At 44.9% G+C, this 25,507-nt stretch overlaps 1 protein-coding gene and 1 long non-coding RNA gene across 2 annotated transcripts; both read right to left on the reverse strand.

Annotated features, from left to right (window-relative positions):
- Positions 1 to 392: 392 nt before the first annotated feature.
- Positions 393 to 25,088, reverse strand: LOC127593449 (collagen alpha-1(XV) chain-like). Its single transcript, XM_052054906.1, has 44 exons — positions 24,924 to 25,088; positions 24,767 to 24,831; positions 13,972 to 14,219; positions 13,704 to 13,874; positions 13,128 to 13,259; positions 12,049 to 12,123; positions 11,601 to 11,687; positions 10,923 to 11,203; positions 10,602 to 10,775; positions 10,492 to 10,518; positions 9,868 to 9,930; positions 9,717 to 9,791; positions 9,587 to 9,646; positions 9,387 to 9,503; positions 9,238 to 9,297; positions 8,770 to 8,785; positions 8,646 to 8,699; positions 8,525 to 8,560; positions 8,011 to 8,145; positions 7,683 to 7,718; positions 7,504 to 7,548; positions 7,203 to 7,265; positions 6,994 to 7,029; positions 6,847 to 6,930; positions 6,701 to 6,766; positions 6,529 to 6,591; positions 5,661 to 5,747; positions 5,551 to 5,586; positions 5,414 to 5,467; positions 4,889 to 4,945; positions 4,738 to 4,797; positions 4,486 to 4,527; positions 4,341 to 4,368; positions 4,169 to 4,237; positions 4,032 to 4,051; positions 3,852 to 3,950; positions 3,616 to 3,766; positions 3,449 to 3,540; positions 3,167 to 3,295; positions 3,034 to 3,081; positions 2,883 to 2,945; positions 2,602 to 2,799; positions 2,337 to 2,452; positions 393 to 1,320 (listed from the first exon to the last, which is right to left on the reverse strand). The coding sequence occupies exons 1-44, from the start codon at positions 24,932 to 24,934 to the stop codon at positions 1,119 to 1,121; spliced, it is 3,831 nt and encodes a 1,276-aa protein (XP_051910866.1). The 5' UTR covers positions 24,935 to 25,088; the 3' UTR covers positions 393 to 1,118.
- LOC127593334 (uncharacterized) lies at positions 14,779 to 16,407 on the reverse strand. The gene is made up of 2 exons (XR_007960381.1): positions 15,825 to 16,407; positions 14,779 to 15,790 (listed from the first exon to the last, which is right to left on the reverse strand). It is a non-coding gene; the product is annotated as an uncharacterized LOC127593334 (long non-coding RNA).
- Positions 25,089 to 25,507: the final 419 nt, after the last annotated feature.

Genomic DNA, 25,507 nt, shown 5'->3' on the forward strand with positions numbered 1-25,507 from the left:
GCGACACTTCTGGATTTCTCAAAAATGCTGAATTGACGTATCAAAAGTGCTTTGACGTATTTAAAAAATATTCTAAGACTTATGCACTTGCTAAGGATGTGATGAAATATTGAAACATGTACTTGGAGTGAAAGTCAGTTGGCTGATACCACAAACTTCCCCTGAGTGGCCTCACCATGTAACCTCTAGAGCGAATAAAAAAAGGTTTAGGGAGGGGCTGAGAGAAATGTGCTCTCCTCGCAAACAAAAACAAAGAGACGTCTCCTCTCTTCCTTTTTGAAAATGCTTATTTGTCAATTTATATTCCAAACTTGACAGATGCTGACAAGTCGTTTTCATGATTGAATGGCGACTTTTGTGCCGTCAATAAAGAACACCCACACACGTAGATGTCATGAAAGGTGAAAACTTTATTCTTTTTAACAAAGCACCAACCGACTCTTGGAATTAGTTTTCCATTTTTTTTTCAGAATGAAAATATATAGCAAGACACATGGAAGGCCGAACCCTCCAAAATAAGCATCCCGACTCACCTCCATTCTACGATAGTAGCAAAACAAATAGAAAAACACACAAACAAACAAACAAATGATAAATTACATTACTTAGATTTTCTCTTCTGATTTCATGTTTATGTGCTCTGACAGTATAAATAATGGATTTAAATTAAATAACCCGGTGCTGAGCCAACACCACAAATGAAAACAAAATGAAGATTTAGCAAAGAAATGAAATACAGTGCATCAAATTTATCGGTCACTGGCTGTCTGATGGAAAGACGCAATGAAAGTAGTGGAAACTGCTTCAAGCATCACCGTGACAACCTGTAAACAAAACAAAACAGCCCTCAAGAGCTGTCTTTTACTTCCCTTGGAGTGGACAATTGGTGACAATTTGGGGATCATAGAAGAAGAAAAAAAAGGTCTATTTGGTTGGAGCAGCAGGAGGTGCAGCAACCTAAAATCTAGCACATTCCCTACCAGAGTCGGCAAAAAAAGTGAAAACTGGCCCCAGCAATGCTTCCTTTTATGTGCCAAAGGGACGACGCGTTGCGGCACGGGCGGCAGGTCTCGGCACTGTGCCCTCAAGGTGGGTTCAGACTCCTCGGGGACCGGTTCTTAGGTGTTCTTGTGGGTCTCCACGCAGAGGACCACATAGTCGTTGGAGCAGCTCCGGGTCTGCTGGCCTAGCAGCAAGCCGGAGGTCAGGGCGGACGACTGGCCCACCACCGACACGTGGTCGGCGCGCCACATCTCGCAGTGCTTGTCCACCAGGCGCAGACCTCGCGGGCTGGAGCCGTGCCAGATGCTCTTCTCGGGCCTGTCGGCACCCAGAGAACGGGAATTGATTTCGTACCAATTGGTTCCAGTTTAAATGTTGACTTTAATTTTGAAACATCCATCCATCCATTTTCCGATCCACTTCTCCTCACAAGGGTCACGGGGGTTACTGGAGCCTATCCCAGCTGTCTTCAGGCAGTAGGTGGGGGACACCCTGAACCGGTTGCCAGCCAATCGCAGGGCATACAAATACGAACAACCAAAAGTTTTTCTTTCTCATAAATATCTCAGAAAAATTTGGGTTCCAAGATGATTTTCTTGAAAAGATTCTTAAAACATAGAATCTGAGTATTTTGAAAGGCGCTTATAAATAAAATGTATTACACACTAAAAGACGCACTGGCTTATGAGGCGCACCTTCAATGAATGGCCTATTTTAATTTTTTTAATATATATTGGATGCACTTGATTATAAAATGCAATCTACAATGAATCCACTAGATGTAGCTATGCTCTTTCAGTTTGACTTGAAAGGCGTTCATGACCGCCTCTGAAAAGGTAAATTAAAAATTCCTTCCATGAAATTATGAAAATTGAAAATAATGCATCAAAACTGAAAATCAAGCGAGTAAATGACAAAATCAATTCTATAGCCCCCCCTACAGAATTTATTTTGCCATTTCCTTGAGCATAGCTCCAACAGAACGAATCAGATGTCAGTAAAATGTTGGAGACTGGACTGTCTCAGAAGTGTTTGCTGTTTGTTTCTTTGTTGTGTATTCACAAACGAGGAAATCACAAAATAAATTCTGTCGGGGGGGGCTATAGAATTTATTTTGTGATTTCCTCGCTTGATTTTTCGTTTTGATGCATTATTTTCAGCCATTATTATTTTCGTAGTTTCATTGAAGGAATCGTTAATTTACGTTTTTCGGAGGGGGTCATGAACGCCTCTCGAGTCGAACGGATGAAGAGAAGGCATTGAATAGTTAATTTTTCAAATAATTATTCTTTCAAGACACGATAGTCATGGTAGCAAGGAAAAGGTTTCCTGACCAGAAAGGATCGGCCATCACGTCGCGTCCGTCAAAGGAATAAATGGGTATCCTGGTGTTGAAGGCACCTCCTTCGCCAGTAAAGACAGACTTCCAGTTCCTGAAGAGCACGTCTCCCTGTGAGGAGGCATCACGCGTCAGACACATTCGTAGCCACCGACAAACCCCAGAGAACTAAATCCACTTTTTTTTTTAAATTTTCAAATGAAGTGCAAAAATGAAGAGCATCTTACAAGATTGACCACTCGTCAAAATGATTGACTCACCCTGAGGTTGGTGATGGGCAGAGTGTCCCTGAAGCCAGGGTAGACCACGTGGACCAGGTCCTGCTTGTTGGAGGAAACGAAGGCGCGGTAGTTGGGGGCGAGGCCCATGGCCTTGGCCTGCTCGTAGCACAGCCGGTCGGCCGTGTCCAGCCCCGTCATGTCTCCCGTGTGCGGCTGATTCAGGGCCACCAGGTTGAGCTGAAGGAAGCGCGGCGGCGGGTTTGCCACGACAATGTGATGAAAGGAATTACAAAATAGAAAATGGCGTGAACATGACTCACCCTGTCGGTGACGGAGCGCACTCGTTCAATGGTGCCGCCTGATATTTGCTGGGCAGCACGAGGCTAAATGGACACCAAAAAAAAAAAAAAACACGTTCATACCTCAAGATCCCAAACTCATCTTATCATCAAATCATATTTCGATATGCACCTCGTCTTGTGGGAGGATGTTACTGGAGAGTTGGAGCAGACTGCCGAGCTAGAGGGAAGGAAGAGCACATGGAGGGGTTTTGGCACTAACACAGCCTTTGAGAGTTTATTTTTAAGAACGGAAATGCTCGCACCTGGATCTCCTTCCAACCCTTGGACACCTTGAGGAAGAGGCTTCCTGTGGACATGACATAGGCCAGCATGCCCTCAGCCTCTCTGGCCGTCTTCTGCATCATGGACTCAACTGTGGAAAACGTAGTCACCTGCCAATACACACCATCACTTTCAGAAATAGGTCTGACTGCATTTTTAAAGCCGTTTTCAAAGAGCCGCGTAAATATGGAAGCTTTTAGATTTGAGGGCGGAGCCGGGAGAATGAAACCCATTTCGCGCAATCCAATCCGAACCACACGTACAGCAGCAGAACCTCCGAACGGTCCGCGTGGGCCAGGGGCTCCGGTTGGGCCAGGAGGTCCAGGGGGTCCAGGTGGTCCAGGGATACGCGCATCTGAGCAACACATAAAAAGTCATTCAAAGTTTGCTGCTTATTGGATACAAAGTAAGATGATGACCATCCACACACCTTTTTTACCAAAGCCCAACCCCCAGCTTCCGGTTTGCCCTGGAGGTCCGGGGGGTCCCGCTGGACCAGGTCTGCCATAGCCCGGCGTGCCCGGGGTGCCCGGTTCTCCGCGGGGGCCTTGTGGTCCGAGTACCGACTCGCCTTTGGGTCCCTGGAGGGTTGGCAAAAAGACATCGAACCCCGAGTTGTCTCATCCGAACATGATGCGGTTGGGTTGCCACGGCAACGGCTCTCACCACTGGCCCTTGTTTCCCCGGAGCACCTGGTTGCCCGGGCAAACCTGGCTCGCCCTTTTCTCCTTTTTCTCCATCGATGCCTGCATCGCCCTTCACTCCCTGACACACACCCACAACCACACCAAGGACTTAGTGTTTTGGCATTGACACAAAACATTTTTTTATGGATTTAGAACTTACCAAGCGTCCTCCAAAAGTGTCTGATGTGGAGAGAACAAAAAACGATATCAATGTAATATTCTTGAGACACTTCTGCGCTGTGAGCACTAAATATGCATTTATAAAAATGGAAAAGCCAGCGGCAACTTTGGACTCACTAGGTGGCGCCGGGATGCCAGGAATGCCTCGTTCTCCCTTTTGTCCTTTCATCCCGTCCTGATAGTCACCTTACGTGACATAAACGAGATTGCATTTAAAAAGCCATCTCATCACAAACAACCATTTTGAAACACGCCACCGTTGTTGAGGAAACAGACGGTTTTTGCTTACCGATCACAGCGCTTCCGTTGGGATTGATCTGGAGGATGAAACAGAAGCTGTCAGTCGTGACTTTATTCGTAAGTCGAGATGTATTCGAGATGAAACATGAGAGAAATAAGACAATCTGGTCTTAAATATTAAAAAAGTGACTGACCGGTGTTTTGCAGAAGGGCCTGGCAGGGACAGGGAACACGGTCTGGAAAGGCAACGGAGTTAGTTTGAAGGTTTAGAATTACAGCAACATTGACGCTAATTTCTGTTAGCCCCTCTATGCTGTTGGCATTAGCATTAAGCTAATCGGGATGCGTTTCGCTAAATGAAATGATATTGTTTGGTTGATATTTAAACATTACATTGAAAATGTATTATATATTATGATTATAATTTTTTTTAATCGCTTCCTTACTCCGTTGGGGCATCGGAACATTCCAGGGCGGCCCGGTCGTCCGGGAAGGCCTGGGAGTCCCTGTAGAAGGAGCCGCATTCAAAAAGAAATGATTGGAACACTTGGTTCACTTGTATATTTTCTCTGAATGATTTTTCACGCCGTGACTCACGGGTCTGCCGACAGATTCTCCTTTCTCTCCTTTGAGTCCCGTCACGCCAGCACGACCCTGCACATGCACACCAATACATGATTGTGAAATATGTTGCGTTATTATCATTGTGCTAATTTAATTGAGTTTGGCATTAAATAGATAAAAAAAAAAAAAAAGATGAGTAAGCGAAATTTCCTGTCGCTAATGAAGTATCCTGAGGGTGTACGGGCTTCGCTAACGCTCTAAAATCAAGCATGTGTATTCGCTTTTGTAAATATTGACTCATGCTTGTAAATGCCAATAAATCCTTCAATTTACTCCAAACAAACTGATGCCTAAAGGGATTTGTTTTTTCACACTCTTATCACCGTGCACAAATGCAATGTTTGTATAAACACGACTGAGTTAATTAGCCCAAAGTGCAGTGCAGACAACAGCTGCGATCCAATTTGAAGCCACCGAATGGCTTCAGGCAGTTTTGTTGTTGTAAGAGAAGTTCACTGTGAGTGAAATAAAAACTTTCGTTGAACTTCAAGTGCTTACGGGTCTTCCGGGGAAGCCAATGTCCCCTTTTGGTCCTGGCATTCCCATCGGTCCCTGTTTGGCAGTAAAAGGCGGTCAATTCCTGCAGCCCTTGAGCGCATTGCCATCAATCATGGTTGCAGTATTCAAAAACTCACGAGTGGTCCGGGAAGTCCAGTTGCACCGATGTTGCCCTACAGACAATTGTAGAAAATAGATGTTTTTCCTCTTCAGAACATGTCTTAAAAAAATGTGTTCTGAATCTCACTTTGTATCCTTTGTCCCCCTTTAGAGCAGACAGGTCATAGGTGGATCCGTTTCCAGAGATGATAATTGCCGGCTCGCCTTTCTCCCCCTGAGCAAAAGTAAACTCAGTGAAAGCCAGACACTAATACATGATTGTTAATGTACTGTGCTCGCCACTGAGGCATTTTTTAAAATTCATTCATTCATTCATTCATCTTCGTCAATTAGATTCTATTCTAGGGCTGCTTTGAGTGATTCAAATCGCTTAGGTCACAAAAGGAAGAGGCAAGTTGTTTTATGCTCTGCTGCCACCGTGTGGACATAAGATGAAGTGTACGAAGGCGTCATAAGGCCGCGCTGACCAGAAAAAGTCTCAAAAGGGGATCAAGTCATGATTTTTTCCATGATTTACTTGCCCCTGAATTAAATACTGCATATTAATTGAAGAAAAAAAAACATTTTTATAAGAATTACGTATTTTGGTTTCCCATATAAAAAGTCATAATAGTTTTAAGGATTCAAGAAAATCTTTTTACAAAAACAATCTTACAAACATCAAGTCATATTTCTTGCAGGGGGGAAAAAAATCAATTTTTACATGGGGAAAATTTAATTATACAAGACTTTTTTTGGGGGAAAATTCCCTTTCAAGAGAGAAAATAATATTTACAAAAGTACTGTACGTACGGTATGTCGAAAGTGATCACTACATATGTAAAATTGGATTTTTTAAAATGCAACGAATAAAAACAACTTTACGTCATTGTATTTGTTTTTGGTCTGCTTTTCTCCAATATTTTGCAAAACCAGCCACCCCATTTTTAGACATGGCTTGATGCCACCTGTGGCCAATGTGGTGCATTCAAGTTGCATTGTGTGCGCACACTTGCCTTGAGTCCTGGAGGTCCTTCAACACCTTGGACTCCTGGATCTCCCTTGGGGCCTTGTTTTCCCTGCGGAGAGTGAGCAGAGTCGATCACTGTATGGTCCTTGAAACTGGAAACCTTTCCTGGACTGCAACCACATTCTAATCCTTTTTCTTGGTGTCTTTGTGACACTCACAGCCGATCCCTGAGCCTCAAAAATCCCTGAGAGGTTGAAGACGCCGTCCGTGTCATTGAGTAGGAGCTGAGAAAGAGGAGAAGAGGAGGCATTGAGAACAAACAAAAGATTTCGGACTTAAGCAGCCTTGATTGGTCGTGTCTGACTTCATTGAGGTTGACAACGGGTCCTGGAGGTCCGGGAGGTCCTGGAGGGCCAGGTCGTGTGAGCCCATCACGTCCTGGCTCGCCCTGAGGAGCAGGTTGGTTGGTGAGTTTGCCAACAAGTCAACCCAAGTCATGTGTGGTTATTACCTTTTGTCCAACAACGCCGGGATCTCCTTTAAGACCCTGAATGCAACACAAACCGAATTAAATCACTGCCTACAAAGTGCCTTTCTGTGAGTCTTTCAGTGTGACACTGTGTTCTTCAGCGGGGTGCAACAGGGACACAGAGAGACTGGAGGAGTCACAGAAAGGCATGGAAGTGGACTTTTGTTTGTTGCGGTGGCGCATTCACCGACCTCAGAACCTTTGGGTCCCTCTGGTCCTGCTAAACCTGGTGGACCTGCAACGCCAGGCTCCCCCTGCACACGGCAAGAACACGCCATGCGTGATCACAAACAACCATTATGTATTATTAAACGATCACACTGAACACTTCCATCATATTTCATATGTACTGTATGTATGTAATGGATTACACAAATTTGTCATCATGCATTTATCACGTACAAAAGATATTTGGCCATGAATGCACCCACATGTCACTCATACAACATGCATGATGTTCAATATTCCTGATATACATATCTGGCCACACACCTTAAGACCTGGCTCTCCAGCAGGACCTTGGGGGCCTTCTTCACCCTATGAGGCAAACAAAATTATGTTGAACACAAGTCATGGACAATCACACTCAGAGTACAGTTCCAATCCAAATGGGAATGATTAATAATCCTGTGTACGAATTAAATATTAAAGTGGCCGTGCGCGTTTGTTACCTTTGGCCCCCGGAGTCCAGGAGCTCCTGGATGACCCTGTTGAAAAGACATTGTATAAATATATTCATCTAATTTTCTCATCCTAGTGACATATCCGAAACAGTTCTGATACAGGACCACTGAGCAATGGCAAACCATCCTGGCCCTAAAAATATCAAAGTGTGTCGTCAGAAAAGCATGTGTATGGCACAAACAGCACACGCGCACACTGGCACAACGCAACACGTCTGCGGTCAATCGAATGACTAAAATGTGACACATTTTAGCCCAAAAAGCTAAGACTAAATTTAAAATGGCTGCAAAACAACACTGAGGCTTATATATGTACCTCAATGTCAAACGGCAAGCCTTTGGCTGGGGCGCCGGGTGGTCCAGGAGGACCTGCTGGACCCTGGGACCCGACCCGGCCCTCTGGACCTTCGGGGCCGGGAAGTCCTGGGAAGCCCTGAGGGCCCTGATCTCCCTGGAATATAACAAAATCAAGCACAACATTTTTCAGTGGAGCAAAACAACACAGGCTCAGGCTCAGTCAACACCCCCCCCTGCCCCGATTATCCATGGCTCAGTTTTCATGAATTTCCAGATTTTTATAATCCATTATTTACTCAGGCCAAAGCCATGTCCAATATAAAAATATTTCCCTGGGACAAAAGACCAATTTGGGAAAAAATGATTTTCCTTTGCCGCCATCTTGTGGCATTAAGGGACAAAGTACCAATTTGGGAAACAAATATTTTCCTTTGCCGCCACCTTGTGGCATCTATAGGCAATTACAAACCTTTTCGGGTGGACTTCAAATTACTCCGATTTTTTTTTCTGCAATTCACAAAATAAATATGTACCTTAGGTCCTGGTTGGCCATCCACTCCAGGTTCTCCCTGTTGAATTCAAATGAGAAAAATTTGAGCGACAAAAAAAAAAAAAAAAAAAAAAAAATTGAAATCTATACAATGACAACTTCACCGTGTCTCCCTTTTCTCCAGCAGGTCCTTGTTCTCCTTTGTGTCCATCCATTCCCTGAAAGTTTCAAATGTAATGTATTTCTTGATTTATTTATAAGCTGTCCATTGTTAGTCTATGTTTTGACTGATTGAAGCTGCAAGCTGTTGTGAATCAGTGACCATGAGGCGCAAGATTTATTGATATCTTTTTTTTAATAGAGCCTTCAGACAATTGCAACCTAGCAGCAAGTAGCCATGTAACAAATGTTCGATGATACTGTCTCGAAAAGCAAATATGTTGATCAGAATTCTTGTGCCTGCTAGTGAGCTACAATTTGGAATGTGTAGAAGATGTACAATATTTATGTAAAACAACAGCATAGTTTTCAAGGTTTTGTGGAATTGTCTATCCCAAACGGGCATTCCTCCAGTTAGTTGAAGCGTTTTATGAAGACACATTTCAACCAACAACTGCTGCCATTGAGTCCATGTTTTCAAACAAGCTTTTGATTCAAACATATTGAATTATTCCTGCAAGCAGTTCAAATGTTGAATCAACACGGACTATTTATAAAAAGTTGGGAGAAATTGTGTCTTTCGGGTCCATTCAATGCGATGGAACCCAGCAGTGATACCTGACCAGAACCAGAAGCACTAAACCACTCGTCAGTACCCTGCAAGAGTTCCATTTGTAATAATATAATTGTTATTTTTAAAAGGTGGTGAGCATTTAAGAGATTGTATGAAAGGCTGATGGGCTTACAGGAAGTCCAGTTTGTCCTCTTTCTCCATCTTTCCCGGGAAGTCCAGGTGGTCCAGGTATGACTTCCTCAGACGGGGTGCCGGGGGGGCCGCGGGGTCCTGGAGCGCCGGGGGGTCCCTGACGGAGGAAATAATTAATAGCTCAGCAACAACGTGGTGACGTTATTTATTTTTTATTTTTTGCGGAGGCTTCGTTCTCACTCGAATGATCTCCATATCGGCGTCCAAGTCGTCAAAGCCCAAAGCTGAGCCTGAGCCCTCCTGACAAGAACACAGCGGAAAAATAATTCAACAACTAAACGTTAAGATTACCAAAATGACAACTTATTACCAATAATTTGGTGGAGAAGCGGCCTGGAGGTCCGGGAGGTCCAGGAAGGCCTGGCTGTCCAACCCCAGTATCGCCCTGAAGGCAAATAGAATATTATATTGAGTGACATTTATGTTCTCTTTGCGCAAAGGGGAATTTCATGTCAACGTACTTTTTCTCCTTTGGGTCCGGGCTGTCCTTCAAGGCCTGGGAATCCTGGAGGGCCAGTGGCTCCCTGAAATACAATCATCTCATGATACCCAAATCATGTTACACCAGCGTTTGATCTGGTGGACCACAGCATTCTGTTGGCTCATTTTTAGCACCAGGTGTGCAAATATGCCAGAAATTAGCCTTTGTCACGCTGAGTCCCGTTCTGCCCCACTGTGATTTGGTGTTCCACAGGGTTCAATTTTGGGTCCCCTTCTGTTTTCCCCCACTAAATGTTGGGTAACCCCCCTGTTTGTCCATTTTTAAAACTTGTGTTACAACAGATTTTTATGTGATGGCTTTTGACTTAGCATGATACTCGGCATTGTTTTTGTGTTTTATGGTGTTTACTGTTTTTATGTTCACTGTTTTTCAATGTCAAATTTTTACTACATGTACAGCAGTGATCGTGGTTTCTAAAAGTGCTCCATAAAAAGTTAATTTACATTGATTAATGTTCAATTTAAGCCTTTTTCTTGACTTTTCAATAAACAAATAAACAGAGAAAAGATTCGTATGCATGACACTAAAGTAATATAAGGCTGAATTTAGCCCTAGTTAACGTATGACATACTGATTTACTTACTGGAGTGCCATTTTCTCCTTTTGCTCCCTAGGAGAGAAAAATAGTGACAGAATGTGTTTTATTCCATCTTTTCTGTACACCATATGTGTTAAAACATAAACAAAACACACATGGTGTCCGTCTTTTCCTGCAGCTCCAGGAGGGCCCTGAGGGCCTTGAGGTCCCGGCGGACCACGTGGTCCAGGTTCCCCTGCCAATTCCGAGCCTTCTCCCGGTGGGCCGGCAGGTCCTGGGGGGCCTTGCACACCTGGCTCACCTCTCTCACCTTTTTGTCCCGTAGACACCTGTGACACACGTGTGCAAAGAACTCAATTATTGTACATTTATAATTTATATTTCTGTGGTAAGCACTGAGCAAAACACCAAGAGTAAAATGGGGCAATGAGCCTTATGCTGCTTCACCGAGTCTGGAAAGGTGATTGTGGACTTACAGTATTGGACTTGGAGGGTGCTGTTGCTGAATGGACTGGTCGCACTGTAACCGAGTTAAAATCAAGTCAAAATGTGAAAATACTATCCACCTAACGTCAAACCGAATAATAGATATATCATGTAGTCTTTCTTTACCCGTGGGTGTGGTCGCCTGCATTTCCCGCCCAGAAGCCTCTTCTATGTCGTCTCCAGTTTCATCATCATCATCATCATCATAACTGGTAGGCATCTCGGTGGGGGGTGCTTGGACTGGGCTACTGAGTGTTGGGGGCAGCAGTTCCTAATAAAATGACATGGAACTTTTTTATGAACAGTGTACAGTAAAAATGGCGGAGTCATAGAGGCCATTCAATGGTCTATTGTGTGTTCAAGAATGGAATATCCTCTGTCGCCATGGAAACAGCGTTCACGTTCAAGAGCCCTTCTGCATGCCGGTAGGTAGTACTCTCATCACAAACAGGCAAAACAATTGGGACTGCACTTTTACAGGACACTTTGAATATTATTAATATCAGACAAATTCAATAGGTTTAAAAAAACTCCAGGACATTCAAGTGTTGCTATATTTCTGATTATCGAAAGCCTGGTGATGAAGTGAAGACGTACAGTATAGTTTGAAAGACAGAAAAAACTGAAAACAGGCTACATTATAAAGCAAATGTGTGTGTTGCATCTACTTTTTTGTACTCCTTCTCTTCCACAACTTTCTTGACTTCCTCTTTTCCCTCCATGTCCTCGTAAGTGTCATCGCCGCTTCCAGACACCTGATGAGGACAAATGAAACGTGAAGAGCTGATTTTTTTTAACTTTCTATTAGTCATTAAAACACTTTCCCAGATCATTATCAAATTTGTCAATCATTATCAAATGAGTTTTTTTAAACACACAATAAAACTAAACAAATAGCAACCACTTTGTGGCATTTATATTCCCCCCCCCCATTTATTTTTAATGCATTTTGTCCTTGACGTGGTGAGCGTATCGCTATGCAGACATGACAGAACTGAGGGGTACACTTTGTGATCAAAAGTCATCAATTGATATTCCTGCAACGCACATTTTGGCCAGCAGACGGAGCCCGCGTGCTCGTCTGTCTATGTGTGTGTGTCAGTGTGCGCTACTTACGTCAGGGTCGTCCTCCTCGCACTGGTCGTCACGGGCCGTGGGATCCGACTTGAGCAGCAGCTGCTGGATGGAGCCCTGGAAGGAAAGAAAGAAAGGTGATTACATGTAGAGGACCCCCAACCCCCCACTCCCCAGTCCCTCATCAGTTGTTGCAAGCAATTAGCAGGGAGCCAAGCGTGGCATTTCCCACGCGGGGCTGCACAATTGACGCACTTGACATCCCTTTCGCTGCTATCATTGCGTCCATGAGCAACGTGGGAATGTTTTGTCCGTTTATTAGGTTGTTCTTTCACACCAAACTCAACCAAGCAAGCCATTATAGAGTCTTGGGAACAGACAAGGAAGTTTCCAAAGTGAAAATTGTCCTCTTCACTATTTGTACATGTTTTGGAAGGGCTTGTTCTTAAACAGTTGTTTTGGTGAAATTCGTCTAACTTTAAGGTACAGCACATTTCAGTTGAAATAAAATTTGTGATGAACAGCCGGGCCGTTTATGCTCGACTAATGTTTGTCAGTGTGGCGGTACTATTTTCCTTCGGTAGAGTTTATTTCATGTTATGAGGCAATATTCTGTGGCTCGTTTGGCAGAATTGTTAGTCATCAGCGCAAACAGCTGGAACCCAACAAAGAGGAGCCGGGGGGCGGTGGTGGGGGTCTACTGGAAGATAAGATGAAGTCGAAATAGTTCACAGTGTTTCTGGGTGATGTCACACAACACCAATTTCTTCTTCTCCTATTTCTTCTTCTTCTCCATGACGAACCTTTCAATCAGGCCCAACGCAAACATGGGTTATTGCATCCCTCGCTATATGTTGTATACGCCATCTAATCTTGTGCCAGATACTTGAAAAAGCATCAAGATGTTTCCCACATCTGGTTACAAAAAAAAAAAAGAAAAAAAAGAAAAAAAGGCCACTGAGATCATAAAAATTCCACATCAGAGTCACTGAAAGAAGCCACGAGGTAGAAAAACCTACTCGGGCATGTTTCTCCATGACTTTAATCGACTTTTTGCACTTCACGCCAGTTGACGCTTTAAAATGTAAAGCGGGCAAGGGCCAGGGAGTCGACGAACTCACCACAAAGTGGGGCAGGCCCGTGGCCCCCGCGCTGCCCACGAAGACACCCGAGCTGGCCTCGAAGGTGAGGGGCTGACTGCTCCTGATGAACGCCACGCGGTGGTACTCCTCGCAGTCCATGTAGAGGCGCACCTGAGGCGACAAAGACGATTGCGTCGTCATCACTGCAAAAAGTGCGACCTCAAGAGGCAGTTAATGGAACTACCACTACGCGGCTCCCAGCAGTCTCGTTGCCAAATGTGATCATATACACTATATGCAGGAGCAAACTGTGACTTTGCAAAGTGACTGTATTATTTCACCGAGAGAATTAACGTGTTACATTTTAAATAACGCGTGACCGGCATCACTGCTTACAACTTTGACTTCAGGGAAGCAGCAAAGCCTCACTGTAACTTTTTTCTCTTCCATTGGGTTTGAGCTGCTTGAAAATAAAAAAAAATGGGAAAATTTGGACTGGTACTGTCGGTGAATTGCCGCATAGCCAACCCCACTACTCAATTAAAATTGCATTGCGGGACTGTGTGGCTTTTAAGTGAACACAGCGGACATTTTGTGTCATGCGAGCACACTTACCTCGGCCGCCTCAACCGTCAAGGTGAACCTGGCCCACCTTCCCGTCAGGTCGCCCATCTTGAAGGAAGCCGCCTCCTGGGTCTTGCCTCCTGTGGTGGGGTCGGTGTAGTAGAAGACCACCCTCTGGGAACCGTCCTCCACCTCAGAGAGCGCCACGCCCAGTTGGACCACCTGTAAGACAAAAAATGGAGGGGGTGTGGGGGGTTTTGGGGGGGATTAGTCAGCCATTGTGGTTGACAGACGCGCTGTTGAGGTGAGGACCGGTTACTTTTTGGGACGCATCAGTGATGGCGAACAGGACGCCGCCCTGTCGCGTGGTGGGCTTGGCCATGACGGTGACGGCAAAGTCGTAGTAGAAAGGGTCGGGCAAGACGGACTTGGTGACGCGGGCCACATTGGCGTGAGGTCCGAAGCTGTAGGCGGGGTACCCCTGGAAGCCCGTCACGAAAGAGACGGACTCCGGGAGGGGGAAGCCAATTAACTCGGTTAGCTCCAGATTGTTCGGAGAATCTTCACCTGGGCACAAAGACAGACGAAGGGTCAGAGTGAAGCTGTGGTTCAGTTTAAATCGACTCTGGCCAACAAATGGGACAGTTCCAACATCCGTGGTTCCGCTAGAGTCCTGTAGATATAGCGGTGGGAACTCTAAGCTAAGCTAACACAGGCGCAACTAAGCTAAGATACGTTTTTCATTACGAAGAGCCTTTGGGCAACAAATGGGACAGATTTACCCAGCAGCTGTCCTACTTAAGTCTTGTAGGTGACAGTTGGGCGTTAATAAAAATCAAGGCGGCGGCATTTACAACCTTTGTGGACCAAGAATGTTCATGCTAACAAGAAAGCAATGGGAGGCTAGCATTAGCTCTGGTGTCTCCTTGCAACATGTTTGTGTTAGCAGAGAAATTCAGGATAAATCTCCTGGATTGAAGCGAGTCAGTGCTCGTGATGAAATGTTGACTAACAGTCGACTTAAACTTCACTGGAGCACTGTTAGATGTCTTTTCCATGTTGCATTGTACTCTCATATGGATTTGTAGCTTACTTTTCCGCAATTTATATCTGCTTTGCTCGCTGGAAAGTCACAGTCTGTCTTTTTTTTTTTTTTACGACTCCCTCGAGTCTGACAACGTGTCAAATACGCCCGATAAATAACACGCATGCATCAACGTGTAAAACCCGCTGCCCGCCGTGAATCTTTTTGCCTTTACTAGTACAATAAACAAAACTAAACAAAAATGGGACAGGCCAGAATAATGTACACACACGTGCAAAACGCCTGGGGGACAATGCCGCTATAATGTAGCGCCCCTTAGTGGCAGCATGTCGGTGAACATCTGGAAGGCATTAAGGGCAATATAGTTGTGCAGCACAAAGGCAGCTCCTGTAAACGGGACTCACAGCGGGCGAGGAGCCCCGCGGGCCAGTAACGCCCCCCGCAGGAAATCAGGCGTACTTCTGCCACATGTCCTAATTGGACCACAAACCCCCACCATCGCCCTCAACTCTACTAGGCGCTATGTTTTTTTTTTCTCTTTTGGCTTTTGAATCAACCATCTGCGGTTTTGAGTTTTTTCCGTGCTAGGTTGTGTGTGTTTATAACAGGGGATGTCGCTAATATTCATCAAGCCCAGTGAGGCTTTTTTTTTTTAAAATAATGACAGGCTATCCAAATAAACAACTTGACTTTTAGACCCTAGAAGCAAAAATGGGGCTCGGCTGACTCAGCTGGCCGTCGGCACTTCCTGTTCCATTTGACTGCTGACTAATTGAGAGAAAGTCTGACTGAGCGGGACTTTGAACAAACTTTAAACTGGGTAATGACGACTGTTGCCGTTATTCACATTTCACGTCTGCATTATTCGCGCTCTTCACCGCCATTCCTATTCCTCTCCACTTAATTGCCGTAACGTTGGAATTTTCCACTGGTGGACTAATTGAGGCTTATTCCATGATTACTGTCCCCCCCCACACACTCCTCCGCAAGCCAGAATGACGCGTGAGAGGATGCAGCCGGTTCCTGGCGCGGTTCTTGGGACAACATTCCCACAGCTTGGTCCATGACATCACTTCATGTTCTGACTAAGCAGCTGGACACACACACACACACACACACACACACACACACACACACACACACACACACAAAGACATTGTGTGTGATCCCCTTCAACTTCTCAAGGAGCTTCACCAGGTCACCGATTGCCAATGTTTTCCGCTCGCATGTCAGCAGTGAGAAACCTAAACTCGGTCCGGGTCTTTTCCTATTTGCACCTGCAACAAAAGCGAAAGTTGACGATGTGTCATCAAGCCATGGGGGAAATCGATGGGGCTCGAGCGAGGTGAAAACGCCTTTTATTTTCCTTGTCAAATGGCATTGTAACAAAGACAACAAGCCATTCTCGTCGGATTACACACCGACGTTCATTCCCAACATGTGGATAGCAACCAGTGTTTACATGCCTGGTTTCGGTCCCGTTGAGAGAGATCCAAACACTCCACAGAGGGAGGAAAAGCTTACTCGGTTCGATAGAATGTGTCCAATTGGGTGAGCGGAAGCTCTCACGGGCAACTAGAAGTGCTGTTTGTAATCATTCGACGACGTACGATCGGGAACCAAGAATCACTGAATAGCGATACATAGCGAGAGTAGAATTGCCCGCAGATGGCACAAAACAGCCATTAGACAAGGCTATGGCTTTCCTTCAACATATTGTAGCACTGAGATGCCACAAAAAAATCTGCATTTAGTCAGTGGAGTGGAAGAGCAACACAACCTCAATAGAAGGACCCACAAAAAAAAAAAAAAAGTCAAAACTCACCTTTGACAGCCACTGAAATCAGCGACGACAGTGATGACAAGCAGGCGCAATTAAGATATGCACACGTGTCACGCGCTCACGCGGATGAAAATGCTCGATGGCGGTTGCATGCGCTGAGATCACTTCAACATTTGGTTGCTGTTAACAATGACAAGCATATTCATGAAAGGAGAGCAGGTCACACACACGCACACACTTACACGCAGTGCTACGATCATCGTACGCGCGCACGCAAAAAGCGCTTGGCCGATGCACAGCAAACGGTCGGTGCCAACTGTGACGTGGCGTTCATGTTTTCAGTAAACGGAGCCGAGTTGAAAGATGACTTCATTCAGTACTGGGAACCAATCATGAGAAAACAACAATTGAGAAAGAGAAAAAAAAAAGTCCGATGACCTTGTTGGCTGGGGAGGAAATTAATCTTCAACGCCAAATGTTTGGAGGGAAATTCCGCTGCCGGCCATCGCCGGATGAGCAAGGCGGCGATTTTAATCAAAAAAGTGGATTAAGTCACAAATGAAGACGCATGAGTTCCGTTTCCTGTCCTACGTCTCCGTCTTGAACCTGTCAACGGACCATCCGGGATCACCATCTGATAACCGAGGCTTATCGCAAAATCCTAAAATGCATTTGCGTCGCCTTCAGTGCTGTGGTGAGTCGGCGGGCGTTCCAAAGGATGACTCAGTGTTGCCGCCGCCGCAAAAACCAACCCCCCCCCCCTTTTTTTTTCTCGCTATCTCGACTTAAGCCGCAAGACGTTCGTTAATCACGCTGTCTTTCCTAATGACTACTTCTGAGCAAGGCACTGAACCCCCAACCGCAACCCCGTTTGTCTCGAGTCTAAATCGCCCTCCCCTCAAGGGATAACAAAGTCAATATTGTGATCATACAAACAGGGGCAAAAAAAAAGGGGGGGGGGCGCGTTCACCGGCGACTCAGCCTGCTTTGTGTCCCGCTCGAGTGCTGTCAAGTTCTCTGCTTGATCCATTGACGTATGAAATCGAAACAGGAGACATGAAGAAATAATTCTGTTTACTAATTTGGGGGTGGAGGCAGGGGGGGACTAAAATGAGGTTCCGGTTGCTATCAGTAAATTATTTTAAGAAGGATTCTGGAGATTAGGTGACATGGGGCCTGTTTTGGGGTCCGGAATAATCCAGACTTGAGACCAGGGCACTTTGGGACACAATGAGGGCTTTCTGTGGGACAGGTAAAGAAGCGAGAGAATGGGGGGGGGGGGGGGGGGGGGGCAAAGAGGCTCTGCGGTGTGAGGAGCGCATTCTTGACTTTCATCCAAATTTCATTTTAAGCGGGTTCGGGGCTTGACTCTTCTTGGCGGCCTGTCCCCAAACGGCAGCGGTTACGACAGTGGACAGCTTATCCACGTTCTCAGGTTACAGGGTGCAACGATAGGCTTACGAAACATACGTTCGATTTAACGCATGGGCGGCTTTACTTTGTGTGAATCCGCGACGGTATGCGGGAGGAGGAAGGCTCGTCGTGTCCACGGATTCGAACATTTGTGTCAAAACATGAGAAGCAGTTCGCAGTTGACCAAAATGTGTAAAACGGGGTCAGCGTTATCCGACTTTTGACTTCCCGGCATGCTCACGCGAGCTGGCAGGTTAAGTGATTCCAGGAGCCGAAGTCCAAATAGTTTAGCCAAGTGGGCCTTTTCCAAGTATCCCCAAAAACAAACCCACTGAGACACGAGTTGGAACGCAAAAAAAATAAAAATAAATAAAATTTTTAAAAAAGGACATTTAAGTCCAGCGAACATGCTGAGGTGTGACTCAAACGTCAACATCTGTAACTTAATGGCGAGCTTTCATCTGAGTCAGCACTGAGCCATAAAACAGCCCCCCCCCCCTCCACGACCGATGCCAAAGCTTTGGAGTCAACTGAAGGTCCCGCCATGTTTGTGTTCATCACATTGGAGATCACTTGTGTAACTTATCCAAACTGTTTCTCTCTGGGAGGGGGGTGGAGGGGTGGAAAAGGAGAAGAAAGAGAGGAGGGGGCGATTCTGAGTGATACCATCTGCTCTGGCTCGACTTCTCAGTCAGCCAAGTGAATGGAGACTCCAACGCGGGACACTTCCAGAGAGTCCCGGTCAGCCTGAAATCCTCGGAAAACATTCTGACACGGGCCGACACTTTGGCGCTTACGGGAAGTGGAATTTTTTTTTTTAAAAGTGACGTCGTAACATGTCCAATTCAAAGTTCCTCGGGTAATTAATTTGGTCCGAATACCAAAACAAACACCCAGCAGCGGGATAGGCCAAGCGGCCATTTAACTCATTCCCTCCCAAAGACGTTTTTAAACGTCTTTTCAGACTTGGTCCAGAATTGGCTGGTACTGAATGAGTTAAAGTCACTTGCGTGACAACCGCCGGAGGAAAATACAAGAGCGTCAAGCAATCGTTAGCGTCGAGCACGACGCTCCCAGACAGTTTTACAGCAGTAGCGAGTCAGCAACCCCGCAAGGTTCCCGCAAACTTTTGAAAACGTCGAAAAAGTTGAAGTTTAAGCAATGTTTCAGGTAAGTGTGTGTATGTTTTCTTCCTAACCGCTTGATCCTCACTCGGGTCGCGGGGGCTGCTGGAGCCTATCCCAGCTGTCTCCGGGCAGTAGGCGGGGGACACCCTGAATCGGTTGCCAGCCAATCGCAGGGCACACAGAGACGAACAACCATCCACGCTCACACTCACACCTAGTGACAATTTAGAGCGTTCAATCAGCCTGCCATGCATATTTTTGAAATGTGGGAGGAAACCGGAGCACCCGGAGAAAACCCACGCAGGCCCGGGGAGAACATGCAAACTCCACACACAGGGAGGCCGGAGCTGGAATCGAACCCGGTACCTCGGAACTGTGAAGCGGACGTGCTAACCGCTGGACTACCGGGCCGCCCGTATGTTTTCTCAGGCCGTAAAAGCTTTCCAGATTTGGAAGCGACGGCATCTCTCATTCCTAAAAAAAAAAAAAAAAAAAAAAAAGAGCAGGTCACGTGCGTTTGCCAGCCACTCAAAAAAAAAAAAAAAAAAGGACCTGCTGGCAGTCTGTCAGCTTCTCCGGCTCCTTTTTGGACTTACTGCTCCAGCGGACCAAATGACAGCCGCTTTGCTGTGTGTTTACGTACTTTCTGCCTCGAAACAAGTTTAGCCGGTGCGAATGATTTGCGAGACGATTGGTTCCAGGTCGTCCCTTGCAAACATATTGGTTAGGGATGCTGGGAAATGAAAGCACCTGGTGTGTGGACGGCAAAGTCTGATTGCAGAAAGTCTCACAGTGAGATGCTGCCATGGAAAACATGTTTTGCTTTTTTTTTTTTTTTCGCTTGGTTTGTCGGAACCTGACCATTTGTCTCTCGGGCCTTGTTGGATTTGACTAGCAATTTCAGCGATATAGATAAAATACCGCCGAGTTGGCTTTTGGGTGAAAATGCTTCTCCTCACTCGATTGATCCAATAACGACAGATAATACACATCGACTTGGCTTTTGCCAGAGACAAAACCTCGTCTACTCCTCCGGTTCGGTCACACTAACCACTGCAATGACGTTCGGTTAAACACTACGGCGTCCAACTCGCTTGCAACTTTCGCTCTCCTTTTACAAGTCGACCGCAAAACCAGAAGGAAGCCGCCGCAGTATTGTTCTGGCTCAAATGTTCCTCTGAGGGTGCAATTTATTTTTTTTTTTTGTAGAAATTGCGATGTGTGATGCTGGAGTGAAATTTTGTGCAATTAATTGAATGTGAGACCGAATCAGTTTGACTTTAAATGTGGAATAATTGAGAAAAAAAGGTAGTATTTTGGTGCAATAATAAATAAATCTCAGTCAGCATTTTTTTTTTCTGTCGGAAAAAAAAAAGACGAGAAGCAAACAGCTCATTCACATATTTTCCCATCCTCACCTCCCGGATAAATATCAACACCGCAATTTTTCTAGTAGAAATATTTAGAAATACAAGAGCAGCGGGCGGCTCTACTTCTCAGCTTTGGCCGGCCGAGTGTAAACGTTGATTCACTTCAATGACCTTGTAAGACAGGAAAACGGAATTGTTTCACGTTTACCAGCCAACAATTGGAGCAAACCTTCACTTCAAATGCTGATGGACTGCCACTTGCTGGGGGAGGAAAGAAAGAAAGAAAAAAAAGGCATCTGCAGTCCAGCTGCGTAAACAAAACAACACAACGTCACACAACATAACGCAAAGCAACGTCACCGAACAAGGGATCAAGTCTTATTCATATTTTAAAATTTAATTTCCATCACATTTACTGGTTACCAGGGGGTTTAAAAAATGCTACGCTATTGGCACAGCATTCGCATGATTAAATAACATTTTAAAACATGGTTTTGAAAATACCAAAGTCATCGCTTTCTCAACACTCTGTGACCTTCTGGTATGACAGCATCACAGTACCTGCTTGTTTTCAGCTCCATCTTTACTTTCCGCTCTGACTAACTCTTTCCATGCAAGCTAGCGCCGGACACCGGGATGCCAGGCACTCCCAGATCAACAACAAACATTTCGGACAAGCTAACAGCTAGCAACATCACAGACGAAAGTCATGACGTTACCCAAACTTTTAACTGTTTGTGCCCTCAAGCCTGACCAGCTAGAGACTTTTAACCAGCTCTACACTAGCATGCTATAAGCTAATAAGATCAAAACGCAAGCCGCGAAGCTTCCATAGCTAGCCACGTAAAAACTAATCCACACTGAACTATGGAATGGACAGGTTACCCGGAAACACACATCATTGTACAAGCCTTTTACCATACTAAAGTGCTAAAACAAAAGTCCAGTCTATTGTCATAAATGATAACTATCACAAAGTAGCCCTGATGGCTCCCTAACTTTGGACTGGTTAGCGTACTAAAACCAGGCTAGGAAGTGCCGATAAGTCTGAGCTAACATGCTAAAAGCTAACAATACAGAGAAGCCATGATGTTGAGATTATAAAGTTCGACTGTTCCTCAAGCTTTATTCCCACAAATCAATAAAGTCTGAGCTAATATGCTAACCACTATTTCCCAAACAGCCACTTCGATGTTAATGTATTCTGTTATTTCAATTATAATTAGACTTCATGACCAAAGTAAGGTGCGACCTGACGCCACCACTTCCTGTGTTTGTCTTCACATTTGAAAGCTTTTTTTTAAAGCATCCGGAACTCAAAGTTGATTCTTGTTTGATCGCGAATAAATGTAGCCATTCCTGTTTCCCCCTTTATGTTTTGATTTGTGGCCTTTCATTTAGATAGCACGCCACTCGACGCGAATGTCACTTCCTGTGTGGGAGGTTTTAAACGTTTCCTTTTCAAAACACAATTTGAAGTTTATTTTGTTGCACGCCCCCCCCCCAAAAAAAGGAGAAAAAAAGGGTAGGAAAACTCATACACAAACTCATAAGGCATATTTGACTGTTTGGTGGCAAGTGGAATGTGACGTTTGTGTAGCGTAACTCTTCCCTTCTTTATTTACCTCAACTCCAGAGGGGGTGAGCTCTTTATTTAGCTTGTGAAGACCACCACCACCCCTGATAAAATACTGCATTATCTTTTTACCAGATGGGTCTGGTTAGGTTTGTCCCGCCTGTTCTTTAATGTGAGTCTCTGAAGATGAGAGTTTTAGTTATTCTATAAATCTATTTGTGAAAATAAACTTTTTATTAAATGTGGTGAATAGTAATTCATAAAGTTACGAATGATACCAACAAAAAAAAGAAAACTCATGATGTAATTTCTGGAATAACTTCTCTTCGCATTGGGACTATCACGAGGGGCTTTTAAGAGGATTGTGATGTGACGGTTGGCTTGTAAAGTCATCTTGGATGCTGCATGACTGCGGACCAGATGATGACCGACCTCAAAGAGCAGCAGAAGCAAAGCCGGTGTTTAGACAAGATCCTGACAGGACGCAGCTTTTGGAAAAAATGACTGAGCTACTACGGATGAGAGGATACCCAGCGGAACGTTCACTGCAAAGTTTACATTTTTTGATTGGGCAAAGAAAAGACATTGGAACAACTTTAGCAGGCACCCGAGTGGCAATTATGTGCACTGATTTGTTTGGAAAGTCTCGAAATCATGTCCGTGCGGCTAATATCTTCCAGAAACACAACAGTCCTTTTAAAATGTACTTTTTTCAAGATTTATTTTCACTTGAGTCAATCAGAAAGCCACTTTGTCAGCCAAAAAAACGCTCAGGAAATATATTAGCTCCAGTATTTGAGCTTCAGCTGACAGGATAGCAGGCTATGTTTTTTTCCGAATTAGCACAAATGTTTTAGCTACAAATGCGACGTGGTTTGAAAACATATGAGAATTAGCAGGCTAATGTTAGCCACACAAGTGCACGGCTGGCCAGTGGCCTTATCCAAATTAGCAAACAAAATGTTGGCGACTTTAGATGTTCAGCTGGCTGAATTTACTGAATTGGCACATTGTTTTTTGGCTACATTGGCTGTGTAGGTAGCATGATAACGTTAGCTACATTAGCTGTATGATAGACTGTGTGGCTCAATGTGACAGGAAATCACAAACTATTAGTTGTGAGAAAACAACAGTTGCTGGTTTACATTGAAACTTGTTTACATTTAGCCAGACCACTTTGCTACAGCAATGGAGCTGGCTTGTAAAAAGACTTGTGAGAAAAAAAACTACTGACAAGAAGTTCAGAAGATGCTAAGCGCTAAGGAAGCTAAGCGCATCGAATATACCATCTTTTGGTGATAGAAACATAAATCAACACTAGTAAGGCGTAGGACGCTGAGCTGAATCATCAATGTCCCAAAGTACAAAAACTACCCCTTCTCCTTTCGACCAACATCAAGTCCAATTTACGTCCTCTTAAAATGAGTTTTATTAGGCGAGGTTCCCTTTCGTTCTATTTTCACGACAAACAATCCTGCTCTGCCCGGATGGGGTCCCACTCTCGTTAAGGAAGGTCCCCAATTACTGCGCAAGAGGTAAATAATGAGCACAATGCCGCATTTGTCACACGCCGATCACAGCTCCAGATCACCGAACGGCTTGCGTGGCCACCAGCACCGTCCCAGAGTCACCGGCCAATTCATTAGGCACACAATCTAACTCCTGCATTCTCACCAGCGGGTCAAAATATTTAGAACATCTCTCAGGGTTATAGAAAAGGCTGTAAAGGGTTTCTGTTAATTGCCTACAGACGCCACAAGATGGCAGCAAAACACTAAAATATGTGAATCGTTCACGATATTAGACCATCCGAGCTGTGATGTAACCATGGGAACAAAAAGCGATGAACGTGTCATTTGCACAAACTCCTGATAAAGTTGGCTGGAATTTACGGGGACTTCCACCTTCCCATCAGCTAATTGCAGTGTGTGGTCGCGTTCCGTCCCCCGGGGCGGTCGTCTAATCAGTGCACATGAAAAGCTGATCTTATCATACGCGGTGCAAACATGCATTCTGGGTTTTTGTCATTAGCGTTGTCAACTGCCGGTTGTCTGAGGTTGACGCGTACATTTAATGAGGTGGACTTTTCGGAGTTCATTATTAGGAAGGCAGGGTCTCGTTTTGTTATAGAACGAGGCGCCAAAAGAGGTTCAGATCTGCTCTGTTGCATTAGATTTTTTTTTTAACTATAAAAAGAATAATGCAAACAAGAGACCGGTTGTAAAATGTGAGACTGAAACTTTGCATGACCAAAAATGCAATAAAAAAAAGAAAGAAAGACCGAAACGACCACCCAAAGTATTGGCTCACACGTAGGAAGAGATTTCTGCTCCATTGCTTTGAATAAGCTTTCAAAAAGGCAATAACCGGGAATCTTGACTGTAAAAAAAAAATAATTTGACTTGAAATATTGTCATGCAGCTTTTTCTATCCAACAGAAGGGCTGACTCGGCAAACTCCAGACTTTAAACAGCCATAAAATAATGATTCCAATAAGCATAGATCAACATTTACTGCGCTTCACACCCAAAATATTCCCCTGCTTTGCTCTGCTTTTAAACGGCCGAATGACAAACTTGAAGTGACTCAAAACGAAGCGACTGAAAATCAGCAGAGGCAAACTCCGCCAAACACAAGAGAAACACTCGCTCGACTTGTCACCTGTCGGAACTTCAACGCGACAGTCCTTTTGCGATCTCCGTTAAAGTCACAATCCATTCAAAACCGAGCAATCCTCGGGCATCCTCTCAACTTGACACACGATGATGCGTCAACGTAACCGGAGCAACGAGACACTCACCGTCGGCTTGGTCACCTGCTGTGAAACTCAGCACGAGAAATAATCCAACACACCAGGGAGGAATCCTGCACAAAAAAAACAAAAACACCCCCACAAAAATATTAGATTAAAAACTCACTTCAAAGTTCAATTCAATTCTATTCCTCTGTTTGTTTACCGTGAGTTCATCTTGACAGCTTTGGATCACAACGAAACTCTGCTCATGTGAGTGAGAGAGAGAGAGATGGAGTCCACTCGGACTCCTGAGGGTTCGCTCCGAGCTTAAAAGCCTGGCTTCGCCTCCTCCTCTTCCTCCTCCTCCTCCTCCTGGTCCAAACAAAGCAGCTTCAGTGCACCGGCTCCCTAAAAAATGGGCGGGAAGGGGAGTTTGAAACCCGATTCCGGACCACCGGCATCTTACCCTATCCCCACCTCCCCCCAGCACACACACACGCGTGCATAGCAGTCAAGTCCTCCTCCTCTTCCTCACCTTCACTTTGATGTAAAGTCCCTTCCCGCGTGGCCTTGACCTCAACACATCCTCATAGACATCGATTTCTCTTTAATTATCTCCAAACTGACTCAAAATATACATTAAAGGCTTCTTCTTCGATGTATCTCAGCCAAGATCTTTTTTTTTTTTTCAAAACCAAAGGATGGGAAATTCCTCCTGCACACGAGCAGACCTCATATTTATTAATACTGAATTTGGTTATGAATGATTGAGCAAGTCATCAGATAAGTGCAATAAAGGGCAATCTG

This window comes from Hippocampus zosterae, chromosome 20 (assembly GCF_025434085.1).
Source record: "Hippocampus zosterae strain Florida chromosome 20, ASM2543408v3, whole genome shotgun sequence".
NCBI classification, from domain to species: domain Eukaryota; kingdom Metazoa; phylum Chordata; class Actinopteri; order Syngnathiformes; family Syngnathidae; genus Hippocampus; species Hippocampus zosterae.